The 14062-nt window shown below is 24.2% G+C and overlaps 4 protein-coding genes across 5 annotated transcripts; 3 read left to right on the top strand and 1 right to left on the bottom strand.

Moving 5' to 3' along the window:
• Positions 1-194: 194 nt before the first annotated feature.
• RpL29 (ribosomal protein L29) lies at positions 195-1155 on the top strand. The gene is made up of 4 exons (XM_011502617.1): positions 195-231; positions 480-536; positions 659-723; positions 999-1155. Exons 2-4 carry the CDS (start codon positions 500-502, stop codon positions 1110-1112), a joined length of 216 nt encoding a protein of 71 aa, XP_011500919.1. The 5' UTR covers positions 195-231; positions 480-499; the 3' UTR covers positions 1113-1155.
• Positions 1156-1388: 233 nt separating this feature from the next.
• Positions 1389-3048, top strand: Pmvk (Phosphomevalonate kinase). 2 transcript variants are annotated; one of them, XM_011502418.1, is made up of 4 exons: positions 1389-1553; positions 2298-2503; positions 2636-2782; positions 2844-3048. In XM_011502418.1, the coding sequence occupies exons 1-4, from the start codon at positions 1417-1419 to the stop codon at positions 2960-2962; spliced, it is 609 nt and encodes a 202-aa protein (XP_011500720.1). In that variant the 5' UTR covers positions 1389-1416; the 3' UTR covers positions 2963-3048. The 2 variants fall into 2 exon arrangements, with proteins under 2 accessions (XP_011500720.1, XP_011500801.1); XM_011502499.1 differs by lacking the exon at positions 2844-3048 and having other exon boundaries at positions 2298-2495; positions 2636-2711.
• Positions 3049-4711: 1663 nt separating this feature from the next.
• On the top strand, positions 4712-6548 carry san (Probable N-acetyltransferase san). The gene is made up of 4 exons (XM_011501985.1): positions 4712-4719; positions 5369-5525; positions 5608-5774; positions 6280-6548. The coding sequence occupies exons 1-4, from the start codon at positions 4712-4714 to the stop codon at positions 6437-6439; spliced, it is 492 nt and encodes a 163-aa protein (XP_011500287.1). The 3' UTR covers positions 6440-6548.
• A 795-nt stretch (positions 6549-7343) lies between these two features.
• Hsl (hormone-sensitive lipase) lies at positions 7344-14062 on the bottom strand. The gene is made up of 11 exons (XM_011502303.1): positions 13630-14062; positions 13049-13244; positions 12412-12625; positions 12054-12244; positions 9867-10149; positions 8740-8962; positions 8459-8658; positions 7995-8326; positions 7676-7801; positions 7522-7599; positions 7344-7437 (listed from the first exon to the last, which is right to left on the bottom strand). Exons 1-11 carry the CDS (start codon positions 13986-13988, stop codon positions 7402-7404), a joined length of 2238 nt encoding a protein of 745 aa, XP_011500605.1. The 5' UTR covers positions 13989-14062; the 3' UTR covers positions 7344-7401.

The raw sequence follows: 14062 nt of genomic DNA, 5'->3' as shown, positions 1-14062 counted from the left end.
CATATATTATAATATATATATATATATATATATATATATTTTTTTTTTTTCTTAATCGAATCATAGTAATTGAATATTCGGTAATTTATTTTTTCGGTAATTATAATTTTGCAGTTTAGGTAATAGATTTATATTAATGATTATTAAACTAGGAAATTCAAATTATGGTGATATCTAGTAAAATTCAAATACCACACGTAGTTCCAGCTTGCTATTTTTTTTTACAGAACAGTGAGTTCGAGATGATTAAAATTTTTATATTTTCTAATCCAAACAATCTTTATGATTGCTATTATTTATAAGAATAATATACATTATAATTAAAAAAGAATAAATTAAAATAAATTTTTACAATAAACGTTAAAAAATAGATTTATTAAATTTTATAAGATATTCTAACCTCTATATTTAACAATCATTCGTTATTATACTTTAAATTGTAATTAAATCCTTTTAATAAGCAATATTTATTTTCTTAGAAAGAACGAAAAATTAAGAAATGGCGAAGTCAAAGAACCATACAAATCATAATCAAAGTAAGCTTTGTGATAAAAATTGTGCGATATATTATCCATATTTCTTCTAATTTTTTAAATTTCAAAGTGATTAAAATATTAATTAATATATGATAATTTTATTAACAATATTATTTGTGTAGGTAGAAAAGCTCATCGCAATGGTATTCAAAAGCCAAAAAGATATAGGCACGAATCTACTTTAGGTGTAAGTAATTATTTTATATTTTTTAATTTTTGTATATAACATTTTATAAGTGAATTTTAAAATATTCAAATTTTTATGCTCAATAAGTTTTACATTATAAGTTTTTTCGTAAAACTTGCAATATTTATTTATTATATACAGTCCGATGAAAAATAATTTTTTTTACAGAGAGATTTCTGATGTATAAATTTGAATCATAATATTAAATCATAGTAGTAAATCAGAAATTAGTTGAATGAAATAATAAATTTCAATATTAACAATTTGTGTTGTAGATGGATCTCAAATTTTTACGCAATCAGCGATTTGCGAAGAAACATAATCTCAAACCTAAGGCACAATTGAAGAAAGCTGCAGAGCGAAAGGCTGCTAAGGAATCTAAGAAATAGATTTATTGTAATGAGGCGTTTTTAATTTAATAAAAACTTGTCATTAATTTTTGTTTATAAAATAATCCTTATTCTAAAATACTCAATAGTTCTATTATTAGAAGTATTTTTAAACCATAAATTCATAAAATATATATTAGATAAATTAATGAATAAACAATTTCTAATATAATTAATATTTTGATTTTTCAAAATTATAATAGTATGTATACAATATTTAAAATTAATTGAAATAATTACATTATTCTCTGAATAATGTTATTCGTTATGCATGCGTGTTTGCATAAAAGCAGTAGAAATCAAAATGGCGGAAACAAGTCTGATAGAAGAACAAAATAAAATAAAAAATTTAGAATTTTCGAAGGAAGTTAAAAAAATTCTAATTTTTAGTGGAAAACGAAAATCAGGAAAAGACTTTATCACTGATGAATTGTACAAAAGGTATATTGTAACATATGAATCAGCATCCTTAAAGTATTTCAATTATAAATGTATACGCGTAAAATTTTAAGTACAGTTCTGGGAACCGTCATATTTAATACCGTTATATTTAATATATTTTCGATCAAATATAAAAAGGTGTGTATTATATCTAAAAATAGTAAGATAACAAGATTATTAATTTTTAATTAAATGATTTTAAATATTTGTCCATTAAGTAATAAGTGGCAATAAACTCAATAATAATGAATATAAAATTCGAAATATATTTTGTAAATACTTATGATGAAATTAAATTTTTATATAATTAAGACAATAATTTATTATAAAACATTTAGTTTTATCGAATATTTACATAGTTTAAGGATCTATTAATTTTTAAGATCTTGTATCAATAACCTGGTTCGAATTATATTTTAAATAAGTCAATATATATACTATTTTTGAAGAATATTAATCATATTAAAATGTTTAAAAAATTAAATAAAAATTGTACTGAAATGCACTTTAAATTTTAATAAATATGCCGTGTATATTGAAAAATATTTATAAATCTTTGTAATTTACAAAAATTATTAAGTAGTAAATTCATTATAATACAATATGAAAATCTATAAAAATTCAATTCAAAAATAATATTTAAAAAATTGATAATATAATTTAATTTTGTTTAAAAAAAATGAATAGTACAAATAAAATATATAATACTTATATTTCATTAAAATTTGTATAACATTTAAATAGATTGGGTGGAGATAAAAGTGTTATTATAAAACTGTCTGGACCTATAAAAACTCATTGGGCAAAGAGTAAAAATCTTAATACTACAAAATTATTTAGTGATGGAGAATATAAAGAACAATACAGATTAGAAATGGCAAAATGGGGTGAAAAGATAAGAAATGAAAATTATGGATATTTCTGCAGGGCTGCTATAGAAATGTACAACAGTAACGTATTAATGATCTATGTTCATATTTTTAAGAAAAAAATCATATAATTAATTATAAGTTATTTTTTAAATAAATAATAGAATAGATCGTAATTTGAAATAAGTATCTTGCCAATATTGAATTTTTTAGCAAATAAATCAATTTGGATTATAAGTGATGCTAGAAGAAAAACGGATTTAAAATGGTTTAAGGAAACTTATGGAGAAAAATGTAAGATTATCAGAATAGAATGTAGTGAAGAAATTAGAAAAAGTCGTGGTTGGATATTTTGTAAAGGTATATTTAAATGTTATTTCTATCCAATATGAAATTCATTATAATTTGTTTTAATTTTTAGGCATTGATGATTGTGAAACAGAATGTGATTTAGATGATGTGAATAATTGGGATTTAAAAGTAAATAATGATAATGAAGATGTAGAATTAATTCTTAACAGAATATTAAATGTTTTATAATAATGTAGAAATATTTTCAATTATAAATTTTCGTATAAATAAAATTACTCAGAGATGTACTTCATATTATCAAAACTGTGAAATCATAAGAAATAATACATTAGTTGCTTTCTACAAATATATATTCTAAATCTTGAAAATATATTAATATAGAGAAATACAATAATTCATTCTTAATAGTTTAATATTTGTTCGAATGTAATAGTTTTAATTATATCATAAAATATTGATATTATTATATAAAACTTCTGCATTTATTTTACTGTATTCAAATTTTATATAAATAAATAGATAAATCAATATGTATTTTATAATTTGATAAAGCTTTATATATAATTAAAAAGGCAGAGCATAAAGTGATTTCCATTTACAAATTAACTTGAATTTACGTAACTTTAACATATAAAATTTTAGTTTCGTATAATAGATTTAGTAAGTGATTTCATTATTAGGTATACATTTATGCATTAAATTTTTGTCAAATGTTTAACAGTGCAATGTTGCACGATTAAAATGGCTGTGGTAAATTATAATGTATGAGAATTTTTACAAAATACTTTAAATTAATCGAATCAATGAAGTTTATTGTATATGAAATTAAATTGTATAAATTTATTAGTATACTCGAAGAATCAATTTGTTATAATTAAAATAAAAATTTTTGAACATTAAATAAATAAATTACGTTGAAGTCTTTGTACGGTTTGTTTAAATTTGACATCTTATCAATTTTATTACCGTTTTCTAGGGTGCCAATTATTTTAACTTTAACTGTAAGGAAAATAAAATTTCATTTTAATATCTTTTGTATCAAATTAAAAGATTCAAATATGTAAAAATAATTGGATATTTTTATTTATATTAATATGTATTCATTAACAATTTTTGAATATTAGTTGTATTATTTGTAAATACAACTAATTAGCCGACAATCAACTAACAGTACACAAATTATAAATATTCCCTTATTATACTTAAAACTTTATTTTAATATATACATAAATGCTAATCACTAAATAATTTGAACAAGTCCAAAGCCATATAACTGATATTACAATGCAACATAATAATTATAAAAGCTATTAGTTACTTCCTACATTTGCTTTTGGTCATATATTCAACAATCAGATGAAAAATATACTGAAAGGGATTTCACATAATTTTCACCTATTTGACATAATTGACGATTTTCATTACAATATATTCGAATTGATATCTAGACAAGCAATTCAAATTAACTTCCTCGAAAGTTTTTAAAAAAAGTAATTAAGCGATCTATGTTTATTGATACTTATTGTGTTAAATTTTCAATAGACAAAGTTCTATAAATTTGTATCACTAATATGCAGTAAATCAGTTATTGAGAATGTAGAATTAATAAGTTTAAATATTCTCAATTCTGTTTCTCGAGAGCTCGGTGGAATTTACACCTCGCGCCAGTAATTACAGTTTTTACCGAAAACTGAAATTCTATTCGTTGGTAAAGTATATTTTGCGATAAAAAGCTATCGGTGGCGCGCGCTAACAGCCAAACTAAAAAAAACGTGTGGTGGTTCGTTCCTCGCCGCCAGTTGTCCGGGCGTCAGTTGTGCTGACAATTTTGGACGTAGACCAGAAATTTCGTTGTTTTTTTTCCCAATCATATTACTTTTCGCGCGCATAAAAGATTTAGAAAAATAGTACCTGCAACGCTCTCGGGCCCACGCGATTAGCTTCAAAAGTGTTCACGTGGAAACTCGAATGAAAAACATGACTAGGTGAGTTGTATTTAATGTTTTGTTCCTTTATACTGTGGGATTTTTTAGGTTAGGTTTGATGACAACTTTTTTCACTCTTGCCGGGAAAGTCATTTTATTTTAATAACGTATATCTTTCGTAATCGAGTTGGTTTTATTTTAATATTTAAAAATTTCTTACCATTTAATAATAAATATAGAAAAAAGTATTTTAACCTCAAAATACATAAATTTAGTATTTTCATTCTTATTAAAATTGTAGAATCCGGTTTTCAATATAGCTTTCATTAATTGTCTTCAACGTTTCCTGCTTTAGTAAACTTTTGATATTAATATTCTACTTTACGTATATTTATAATAAAAAGTTAATTATAATATCAACAGTTAAAATGTTATTTTACATTGGCAAATCGAAAACGTAAATGTCATTATTTAAAGATATACCGAATAAAAACTAAATAAGAAATCACTGTTTTATACTAAACAAATTTACTTTTCGTAATTTTTAAATTATAATCGTATATATAACATTTGTTTCTATCAATATCTTTTTAAGTTCATTTTAATATTTGTTATGCTATTTTTATTGCTGACAGTGGTGAAATTAAAAAAAAAAATTTAATATTACTAATTAATATTTCATTAACGTTAATTTTATTTATTTTTTCAGAGCAAAAATTGAATTGGGAAATGTAACGCCACACAATATTAAACAATTGAAATTATTAAACCAAGTTGTGTTCCCAGTGTCTTACAATGAAAAATTTTATAAAGATGTATTAGAAGCTGGAGAATTAGCAAAATTAGCATATTATAATGATATAGTCGTATGTTTATTCAACTGTTATTTTATTGTGGTTTAAAACAATTTCATTGTATTAGGTATTTTTTAAATATGTATTTCATCAGGTTGGAGCAGTTTGCTGTAGGGTTGACACATCTGAAAATTCTCGACGATTGTATATAATGACCTTAGGCTGTTTGTATCCGTATCGAAGGCTAGGAATCGGAACAGTTATGGTACAGCATGTTCTGAATTATGTCGATAGAGATGGCAACTTTGATTCGATTTTCTTGTAAGTAAAGTATAATAGTAGCACATTTATAATTTCAAAGGTCAATAATAATAATTATAACAATAATTTAGAAATATGTACATTATTTAAAATATGTATTTGTGTAGTAATAATAGATACAGTGATAGTCCAAATAAATATAAAATATTTATCATAAAAGCATCTTAAAAAATATATAATTACATAACTAATTACAAAATTAAAAAAATTTTATACCTTTATAATTCACAATTTATATCACAATTTTTTATTTATCTTTAAGATAACATCTTTTCTTATTTAATTACTTTTTAATATTTATTATTTCTTGTAGATTTAGAAGTATAGTAATTAAATGTGATAAAATTAGCTATTATTATAAACATATCATCAGATCAATTTATTTTAAATATTTTTTTAATTTACAAAATATGTAAACTTAGGTTGATTTAAGGAGATAATTCAATTGCCAAGTTTTATATCAAACTATACTTCATTATGTTTGAATAAAATTATTTGTTGATAGGCATGTTCAAGTAAATAATGAGGGAGCTATTGATTTCTACAAAATGTTTGGCTTCCAAATTGTAGAAACGAAAAAACATTACTACAAAAGGATCGAACCGGCAGATGCTCATGTGTTGCAAAAAACGCTGCGACCTCATAACCAATCGATTGCGCAATAAATATACATTCATATTACACGTATCCTGTCCTCCGCATTGAGTCTCCATCGTACTTTTATATTAAATCGTCTATTGTACAAATTAAATAATAAAAATGCATATCTCTTTATCAAACGTTGTTTTGGGATTGCATGTAAATACATTTTTCTTCAATCATATGCATTTTCTTTCTTTCATATAAAAAAAATCAATATATATATATAAAGATAAAATAATTATAATAAACATCGAAGACTAGTCTATGTATTTATGAATAAATTCACAGAAGCCTGAAATTTCTGCTTTATTTCACATCATCAAATAGTAGCTAATAAAACAAGAGACGTATTTGCAATTGTTATAATTGTTATTCTTACTTAACATATTCAGTACTGTTATGTATTAAAATTTGTATTTATTTAATAAAACTGTTAAAAATGTGCAACATATTAACAAATTACCTTTGGTAACTCTATTTACAAATAAATAAATAAAAAAATTAACTACTTAGATAAATTTTTAAATGCTTGTTCAATATTAAATTAATTATAATTTGCAATGTACATTTTATATTGGATCAAAAGTATTAGAAAATATAAATTACGTGTTACAAATTTTGTCTTATAAAATTGATTGAATAAATATATTTATTTCATTGTATTACCTTAATTTAAAATATAATTTTTTCTCAGTCAAAAATTAGTCAATTTTAATAATATAGCATTATAAATCAATACATGGTTTTCAAGCATCAAGTCTTATTTCATCATAATATGGTAATGCAACAGAGATAAAAAAACTGTATTTGAATCTTATCGAAAAAAAAAAAAAAAGAAAAAAAAAACGGCATTGAATATAAAATGTATTATAATAGAAACCGCAAGAATTTTGACCCTGTTTGAAAATTTACCAATCATTTAAATTGATGCTGTAACTTGTTATTATAAATTGTCAGAAGCAATAATTGTATTTTCTAAAAAGTTTCAAAAACAGCAGGAAAATTCCATCAAATTTGAGCACATTTGTGAATATTGTACGAAGCTGGCATTACTATCCAACTTCATTACGTAAATCCGTCAAATTATATTCTTTTTCTTTTAATGCACCTGCGGTAACGTTTCTAATAACTCACGAATTCTTTTTACACATACCAGTGAGCCTTCATATGCTTCCTTTGATACCTTAATTAAAGAAATACAAAAGTTAAATGAAATTTTTAACATAATGTAGTAAATGCATTAATTTTGATATACTTACCACAGAGAAATTAAGAAAACCATGAGGCAAACCAGGTAGTATATCTAAGGTAACCGATTTTCCCATGGATTTGAGTTTCCTTGCAAACATTACACAATCATCTAAACATGGATCCAAATCTAAGCTCTGAAAATATTAAATATTAAATTTAATAGACCGTAGTATTTAATCTCTTTTATAAAATATTTCGATTATAAGCATTGTGTAGTGTTTAGTTAAAATTTGACTGTTAGGATAAATAAGAATATTTATCTAAAACTGTAATAAAAAAATTATATTTACTAAATATCACAGTAATAATTATTATTTTATGACTTACTAAGATTTTAATCGGTGGAAACCTTTTTAACAAGGAATCTGAGGCTCGATACGGACTTAGGTAAACATCTTTGGGCACTGTAAATGTAAATTCCTCGGAAATATCTTTGCCACCTTTCATTTCTAAGTGTCTTGGTATTTTTATTTTATTGTCTTTGTTCGAATTCCAATTAAAAAAGGACCAAGATTTTGTGTCGTTTATTACGTTACTTTCAGAGCTCTTCGCTCTGTTGAAAATCGGTACTGTAGATCCAAATCGCGAATTTCTATATATATCTAAAAATCGTTTTACGTATTCTTGAGATTTTGCTTCTTCTAATGAATTTTCAGTACCTTAATGAAATGAGAAAAGGATTTATGATGACGATGATAATGTAAAATTTCTATTTTGTTTTTTGCTAGTGCATCAAATGTTTGATTATGATTGTTCTGTCGAGAAAGTGTCTTCATAAAACATTTACTAACCTTCGATTACATCCACGTCTGTTAGGCTAACAGAATTTAAAGTTGAGTCGGAAGGTAATGAAGCTAGTTTGAGATTATTTTGATCGTTATCACCGGTCGGACTTAAAGCTAAAGCTATTAAGTCGCTCTCGCTCACTTCTGCAAATGATTCGGTATCTAATTTATCGATTTCAACCAGTTCATCCACTGACTCATTTTCCCTGTAGTAGAATAATTTTTTATTTTTAATATTTAATGTATCGAACATTTTTATATATATACAATGTTAAATAAAAATTTACCATTGTTCTTGTTTGGGGTCCATAGCTGCATAGGCCTTTAAACATCGCATCATAAATCCAAAAGGTAAAATAGGATCGCTAAGACATAATAAACGAGCTGGGGATGGAATAACGTCAACTAACACAGGTGTATAGGCCATAAAAATGCCGTCGGGTAATCTTATATTTAATTCCAAACACCTTATAGTAGTTACTAAATTTAAATTAGCTCCAGCTGAATCACCTACTCAATAAAATATTCAATAGAATTTATTCAATTTCTTAAAATTTATCCTTACAATTACATCTATTATTTATAGTTAATAACTAGATTTTCGTATATTCATTTTCTAAACTTGATCATATTTCTCAAGTCCAGCATGTAACTTAATATTACGATTTAAAATAATTATATATTTTAAATCTAAACTTTTTATTTTATTCGAAATTAGTTTCTAAAATATTGTTAATTGCGTAAATAAAGTTTTTAAAACATTTAATTTGAATTAAGAAATGATAACTTGTAAAAGTAATTACGAATAATTGTACTTGGAAATTTGATTTGATACTTTGGAAATTCGACCCCTTTAATATTTACCATTAATTAAGTTTTATAATGTATACTATATTTTTCAATGCACTACGCAAATACATTTATTTAATCAAAGAATCAATTCAATTAACTGGTAATTGCGAATGAAAATAGATATATAATTGTTATGAATAAAAAAAAAACATTCCAAAAAGTTTACCTTTTTAAACATTTTTAAACTGCATTATAAATTGGTCGATAAATCAATAAATCAACGTGTTGAAATTACGTGATTGTTGATTAGTTAAAATTACCGAAACGATTAATTAAAATGAAATTTTAACTGCTTAGTATCGTAAATGGAAATTCCAAATATTATTAAAAACTTTATTTACGCATAAAATAATATTGTATTGCAACATTTTTGTTCTTGTTTTATTATATTCAACTGCTTCTGATAGTTTATAATGTATATCTTAGCGCAATAACAAATATACGATTGGCTTTAGAAATAAATCTATGGTATTTCTTTGGTGAGAAAGAAGCAGAATTTCCTCAACCTTCATTGTATCAAAGAAAAGAATAGAAAATGGCAAGGAAGGTGAAAAATACTCACCGACGAGGATGACCCTCTTGGCAGTGCTCCCAAGTAGCGAGTCCGCGTGCTTAAGGGCCCAGACATAAGCGTAAAGGACCTCCTCGACTGCTCGAGGATAGGGAGCCTCGGGTGCGAGGCTGTAGTCGATGCTCAAAATTGGAACATCGAGTTCTTGGGTCCAGGTGCGCATGTAGGCCTCGTGGGAACGTGAACTCTGAGCAACAAAGCCTCCCCCGTGGCAATGGATCAGCAGGGCATCACATTGATCGGCTAGGAGGCCCTTCACGCTACCAGAGCCAATCTATGCAAATGTAGAAGAAATAGTATTGTCTTACTACTTATTACTCTTAAGACAGGAATTGACTGGATTGGACTAACAAAATGTCCTTCAAATTTCTTTTATATTGTTTATTCATTATGCAATAATACTCATTATATTAATCATTCATAAAATTATCTTTATATATTCAGGTGTATATTAGAGTTACTAAAGGATGTTGTTATTATTATTAAAGCACTTTCAATCCTTTCACATATTATTCTATTATAGTATAACATAATATAATATATTTTTCTTAAAATTATTATTATATTCGGAAAATATTACGTAAGTTAGTGTTTTGTAGAAAATTTTATAAAATTTAGAAAATGTAATAATAAAGCTCTTTTAAAACGTTAACGTTACAGTTTACCAAGTTTATACACGAGCACGGGTATTTCTTTGATCAGTTGAAATGATTGGCAATCACCAAATTTAATTTAATTCACATTGTCAAATTTACAATTAAATTAAAAAATTTATTTATTTATTTGTTTGAAATTTATCTTGAAGATTATTTTTTCCAGGCTTATATTGTCATTGATAATTTATTTACCAATGATTTTTGACGATTAAAAATTTCGTCAAAAACGTAGTTTATAATAAAATTTTTAATTAATAATATATTATGCATTTAAAACATAAACTATCGGTATTAATTATTCATTATACGATTGAATAATGGAGTAAAATATTTTTATAAGAATCTGATTTTAATAATTTTTGTTCTAATTTGATATGTCAGAACTTAGAATATGAATTACTTTCAATTCTAATTTGAATTATTATAGCAGTGTATATTTATGACAATTGATAATTAAAAAACATTAATTAACCTCCATTTATTATATTTATTATAATATGTAATTTTTATGTAAATATATCTACTTTTAATTTTAATTTAATCCCGTGTATTTGTAATTTAATAAGAAAATGTTATTTATTATAAAAATTTTCCCAAATATTTCTTTTACTTTTTGATTAATTTTTATTTAATTCTAATTTTCTTATACTAAATATCATTTGAAATATTAAGCAAATAAAATGCATAAAATGCAATCAATTTTTAATAAGTATTAAGTTGCATTTTTCTGCCATAATTAAAGCTACACGATACATATTATTCTTATTCGATTTTCGTATAATATTATCATACGCGACATGAATATAATTTAGTTCCATTTTTAATATAACTTTTTTGTTCATTTGTTTTTACTTCTCCTTCTATCAATGTTCCCGCCTTCTTATTAAGTCCTTCATTCAACTCCATTTACTTAATCAGCTGTAGATTATATATATCTGTTGATTATTACGCACATTTTAAATTGGTATCATAAGTTTCAAAACAGTTAGCTATAAAAATAAGCAGATACGATTTCAAAGTTATGTTTGTGCATTATCACCGTTGTTGTTTATAAATTTAAATTATTTTTTCATTTATAGATTATTTAATATGCAATCTTATACATACGTTAAAACGTTTTCGATTATTTAAAATAACTTTTTAATGAATTTTAAAAGATTCAGATATTTTTATGAAACTTTGTTCAATATTTTAATATTGTTAATAAAATAAAAAATTATTTATGAATCCAATGTACAATATTGGGATGAATAAATTAAAAAATTGTAAATTAATTACCCAAAGCGTACAATGTTGTGTATAGTAATAAAAAAAATGAATATTTTCTTATGTGTATTATAAATCTATATTATATATGTTATAAATAAATTATATAACATGTTTAATCTTGTCAAAGTTTTATAATTTCGTAAACTGGAATTATTATTTTAATAACCTAGCAAATGACAAATGTTTCTTTAGTCAAAGGTTTTAGAATTCATATTACCTCAATTTATTATAGAGATATAAAATTTTGACCTACCATTCCAATCCTACGTTTAGAACTCAGTAATCTCACATGAATGGGTTTCTTGCCTATATGACTACTAGGAATAGGAATTTTTATAGTCAAACCACTTAATGTTGGAAACTCCATTTCTTCAGGTGGTATTGATATTAATTGATTTATAGCTAATGCTGGCATTACTATTTGTGGTAAACTGAGTATTAAATCTATAAAATAGTGAAATTATGAATTATACTTTAACATCTTTAAACTAGATGATCAACACTATTTGTTGAATTTTAATAATAGAGCAATTTGAATTTTGACATTTTTATAGTACTAAATTGAAAATAAATTATTTTTTCTAAATTATTTAAAACAACATAGCACTTACCGCTTTCATTTAAATGCCAGAATGCTTGGCAAAAAGAAATGTCCGCGTGCTGAGATATAGTGACTATCCTACGGGCTCTAGCCTCAGGATCCAATAGATATTGAAGGGAGTTAGAACATCTTCCAAACAAAGTACCATTTGCATAAAAAAGTTCGCTAAATGATGCCATTCCAACTGAGACTACTTTTAAAACAATTTTCATACTGTCACAAAACTATAAAAAAAAATAAAAATTTTTTATTCAATATTCCATGTAACAAAGGTGTATGTTTACAAATGTATGTAACTAAATGTAACAAAAGTGTGTTTTCCATTGAGATAATTTCATTACCAGAATTTTTAATTTCATATTAAATTTCTATTGAATCAAAGTGTAAACAAAAGTTTGTCAATTTTTAAATGTGTATAAATGTAAAAATCTATCAAAACTAATAGACAATAACACAATTTTATTTTCCTACAGAAATTATTAACGTAAATGTTATTAATAATTAAAAAGAAAATTACTAAAAAAAGACACTTATATTTAAATTTTAAAATTTATATATTTATATTAATTAATCATTTAGATATGAAAACATAATTTTCTTTATTATTAAAGAAAAAGAATGATAATTTCATCAATTATTATAAGTACCTGGAAACCTAAGCATCTACCATAAAAACAATATTGATTAATATTTTCAGCTTGATTTAGAAGTTCTTGGGCGGTGTGATTATCATGAAAAAGGGAACGTTCGTCTTCGTTTGCTTCTTGCCAAGAATAAAGTGTTTTTATGTGCTGCAAGCAAGTACAAAGTGAAGCCAATAACTGAGAATAAGCTTCTATTTCCCTAATTGAAATGAAAAAGAAAAATATGAATATTTAAATGTTTGATTATTAAATAATTTTATGAAAGTGTTTTAATATCAATAATTTTAGAATTAATAAGTACATCACATCTATTATAAATATAATATAAACTTTTCTAAAATTATTTTCTCACATGTACATTTGTTTGTTTATAATACTTTTTATTTTTTTAATAAGAAACTAAAATGATAAAATATCAATAATTTATAAAAAATGTTTACACATATCTATGGTATAATAGGTAGACATGTTCATATTTAAAATTTCTATACAATTGTAACAATATCAAGTCATTTTTATTGGATAAGATATTTTTGTTAATGTAAGTATTTAATTTTAGACATATATTTTAGAATAAGACATACCTCATGTGGTAACTTTTCCGAAAAAGCATAGAATTCTTTTGATAGTCGAGTTCTTGACAAACTAACGTAGAATGTATAATACATTTATCTACTAAAAATAAGAAACTTCGGTATCCATTGCCTGGTGTATTCTCATCAAAATCAAACAGAGGAGCAATTCTGGATATTTCAGCATATGTAGATCTAATATTTTCCAATGTATCTATTAATACCAATAATGCTCCCTTGATTCTCATACCAGCTTCATCTTGGTGCGAATTGAAATGTTTTAAATTTGTTTTACAAAGAGAGCGTAGAGTATCCCATGCCGGCGGTTCCTGCTCTTCAGTAGCTTTATCAAAGCCATTATTTAGTGACATTTGAAGAGTAAATCAAGTATAATATTTTAAGAATAATATTCTTTAAAAGCGCCAACGACCTCTTTTCCAAACTT

This window comes from Ceratosolen solmsi, unplaced genomic scaffold, assembly GCF_000503995.2.
Source record: "Ceratosolen solmsi marchali unplaced genomic scaffold, CerSol_1.0 scaffold10, whole genome shotgun sequence".
In the NCBI taxonomy this organism is placed as follows: domain Eukaryota; kingdom Metazoa; phylum Arthropoda; class Insecta; order Hymenoptera; family Agaonidae; genus Ceratosolen; species Ceratosolen solmsi.
This window is presented reverse-complemented; position numbering and strand designations above follow the sequence as displayed.